This window comes from Acanthisitta chloris, unplaced genomic scaffold, assembly GCF_000695815.1.
Source record: "Acanthisitta chloris isolate BGI_N310 unplaced genomic scaffold, ASM69581v1 scaffold31108, whole genome shotgun sequence".
Classification (NCBI taxonomy): Eukaryota; Metazoa; Chordata; class Aves; order Passeriformes; family Acanthisittidae; genus Acanthisitta; species Acanthisitta chloris.
In genome coordinates, this window is record NW_008688044.1 from 1 (window position 1) to 2,818 (window position 2,818).

Consider the following 2,818-nt stretch of genomic DNA (forward strand, 5'->3'; position numbering starts at 1 on the left):
CTTGGGGTAGGATTGGAATACTGGGGTTGATTCAGTCCCTGGGGATACATGCAGCTCCTGGGATAAATCCAACCCCTGGGGAAACATTCAGCCCCTGGGATAAATCCAACCCCTGGGGTAAATCCAGCCCTTTTGGGGAATATCCAGTTTCTGGGATAAATTCAGCCCCTGGGGTACCCTTAGACCCCCTGGGGTACATCCAGTTCCTGGGGTTATATTCCAACCCCTGGGATACCCCAGACCCCTGGGGTTAATCCAGCCCTTTTTAGGGTAAATCCAGCCCCTGGGGTAAATCCATTCCCTTGGGGTCCATTCAGCCCCTGGGGTACCTTTGGACCCCATGATGTCCATCCAACCCCCGGGATAAATCCAGTCTCTAGGGGAAATCCATCCCCTTGGGATTATTCCAGCCCCTGGGGTCCATTCAGCCCCTCGAGCCCCCCAGTCCCACCTGCTCAGGTAAGCCCCAAGCCCAACCACAGCCCCAGAGACCTCAGCCCAGTCAGCAGCTCCAGGTCCTGCTCCTGCAGTCCCTCCTGGCCCCCAGCCCAGCCCCAGGGATGTTCCCAGCACTGCAGGTAATCCTGTCCTGCACCTGTGCCACCTGCACCACTGCCAGCAGGGCCTTGCCCATTCCCTGCTCACCTGCCAGGCTAAAATCCCTGCTTTATTTGCCTTTCCAGCCCTCCCCTCCTGGCTCAGGTGCTGTTGTCCTGGCACTGCCCTCCCTGCCTGGCAGAGCAGCCCCAGGACAAGGTGGTTTGGAGGCTCAGTTTGGGTTTCAGCCTCAGACACAGCTCTGAGAAGTTACACCAGAGGGAAAACTTTCCCTGTGCTGCTTCCACATGTTTTGGGAACACAGTGGGAGCTGCTGCTCCTTCCCAGGGATGGAGCTTCCATCTTCCACAACGTCCTGCAGTGACCCAAAGTCCACCTTCCTGGGAAGGAGCATGGAATGGAGCCAGCACTGGGAAGGAAGGCTGGAGGGAAGCTGGGACCATGGTAAAAGGGGATTTTAGAGCAGGAGGAAAAAGAGAATGGGTGGAAAAGGGCAGAGCTGATACTCTCTGGAGATCACCCAGATTAATAATTAGAGCTCCTTGTGCTCTGGGGTAAAGGCTGAGGGATCTGTGCTGTGGCATGTGGGTGACACCAAGGCTCTTAGCTGGGTTTAGCAGGAAAAACAAGGACTTTTCCCTGGGATGTGCCAGTGCCAGGTCTCCCCTCCCTGCTGGGAGCTGTGACCACGCTGGCAGCGTGTGCTCCAGCCTGCCCTGCCCATTCAACACACACACCTGGGCAGGTGCAGGAAGTGCCTGGAGGCAGTGCTGATGTGCCAGTGTCCAAGTCATGCCCATTCCAGGCTGCCTCACTGGGACTGAAGGATTTCCTCCCACAGGGAGCCATGGCAGAGAAGATCCTGGTGACGGGTGGAGCTGGTTACATCGGGAGCCACTGCGTGCTGGAGCTGCTGGAGGCTGGATACACCCCCGTGGTCATCGACAACTTCCACAATGCCATCCGAGGTATGGAGAGCCCTTGCCAAGCTGTGCCAGGACCTGCAGCAATGCCAGCACCTCACTCCTGTCCCTCTGCCAGGGGCGGATGAGCTCCCAGAGAGTCTCCGGCGCGTGCAGCAGCTGGTGCAGCAGCCCATCCTCTTCCAGGAGCTGGACATCACGGATGAGGCTGCGCTGCAGGAGCTCTTCAGTAAGGTGAGAGCAAGAGCTGCAGTGCCCCAGGGTTGCTGCAGTGCCCTGGGGTGTCCCATGTGGGCTCTGGGAGGTGATGGGATGGGAGCCAGGAGGGATGTGTGAGCTGGGAGGACACTGCTGAGGAGACCACCAAATGTTCCTGTGGGCCATGGAGCCCCCTGGGATCTCCTGGGTGGGGGGAGTTGTGACCAGCTCTGCCTGGAGATTCCATGTCCTGTTGCTGAGCACTGACCCTGATCCCATTCTCCCTCCGCAGCATCGTTTCTCGGCCGTGATGCACTTTGCAGGGCTGAAGGCAGTGGGAGAGTCTGTGCAGAAACCTCTGGAATATTACAGAGTGAACCTCACTGGGACCATCAGGCTGCTGGAGGTGAGTGGAGCCAGGAGCAGTGTGTGGTGCTGGGTCTGTCCTGCTCCCCAGACCCTGTCCCAGGCTGTGAAGGGCTCAGAACTCACTGCCTCAGTGGCCACTGGTCTCTGCCCCCCAGACCATGAAGGCTCATGGTGTGAGGAACATCGTGTTCAGCAGCTCTGCCACTGTCTATGGAGACCCCAAGTACCTCCCTCTGGATGAGAACCACCCGGTGGGAGGCTGCACCAACCCCTATGGCAAATCCAAGTACTTCATCGAGGAGATGATTCGGGATCTCTGCAAGGCAGAGAAGGTGAGGAGCTGCCCCAGGGGCTGAGACCTGAGCTCTGCTCCCCCTGGAATGTGCTGGGTGACCAGGTAGGCACCTCTGTGTCTCCCCAGGGCTGGAATGCTGTTCTCCTGCGCTACTTCAACCCCATCGGTGCCCACGAGTCGGGAATGATTGGAGAAGATCCTCAGGGGATTCCAAACAACCTCATGCCCTATGTGGCACAGGTACCTCCCTGTTACAGCCCTTGGGGACTCCCCCAGGCTGGTGGTGCCATGAGGGGCACAGGCTGATGGAGCTCCTGTGGGTTTGTCCCTCTGTGCAGGTGGCAGTGGGACGTCGGGAATTCCTGAGTGTGTTTGGGAATGACTACAAGACAGATGATGGAACAGGTACAGCATGGAATGGGTGGAGCAGAGCTACCCCAGCCTGGCTGGACCCCAGGCAGGAGGGCTCTGTGCT

General features: G+C 58.6%; 1 protein-coding gene across 1 annotated transcript in view; it reads left to right on the top strand.

Annotated features, from left to right (window-relative positions):
• Positions 1-1,405: 1,405 nt before the first annotated feature.
• GALE (UDP-galactose-4-epimerase) overlaps positions 1,406-2,818 on the top strand; it is a 2,117-nt gene continuing 704 nt past the window's right edge. The window contains exons 1-6 of the mRNA XM_009080874.1: positions 1,406-1,526; positions 1,600-1,715; positions 1,972-2,085; positions 2,204-2,380; positions 2,470-2,583; positions 2,682-2,748. Coding sequence (XP_009079122.1) covers positions 1,406-1,526; positions 1,600-1,715; positions 1,972-2,085; positions 2,204-2,380; positions 2,470-2,583; positions 2,682-2,748 — 709 coding nt within the window. The remainder of the gene's footprint in view (positions 1,527-1,599; positions 1,716-1,971; positions 2,086-2,203; positions 2,381-2,469; positions 2,584-2,681; positions 2,749-2,818) is intronic.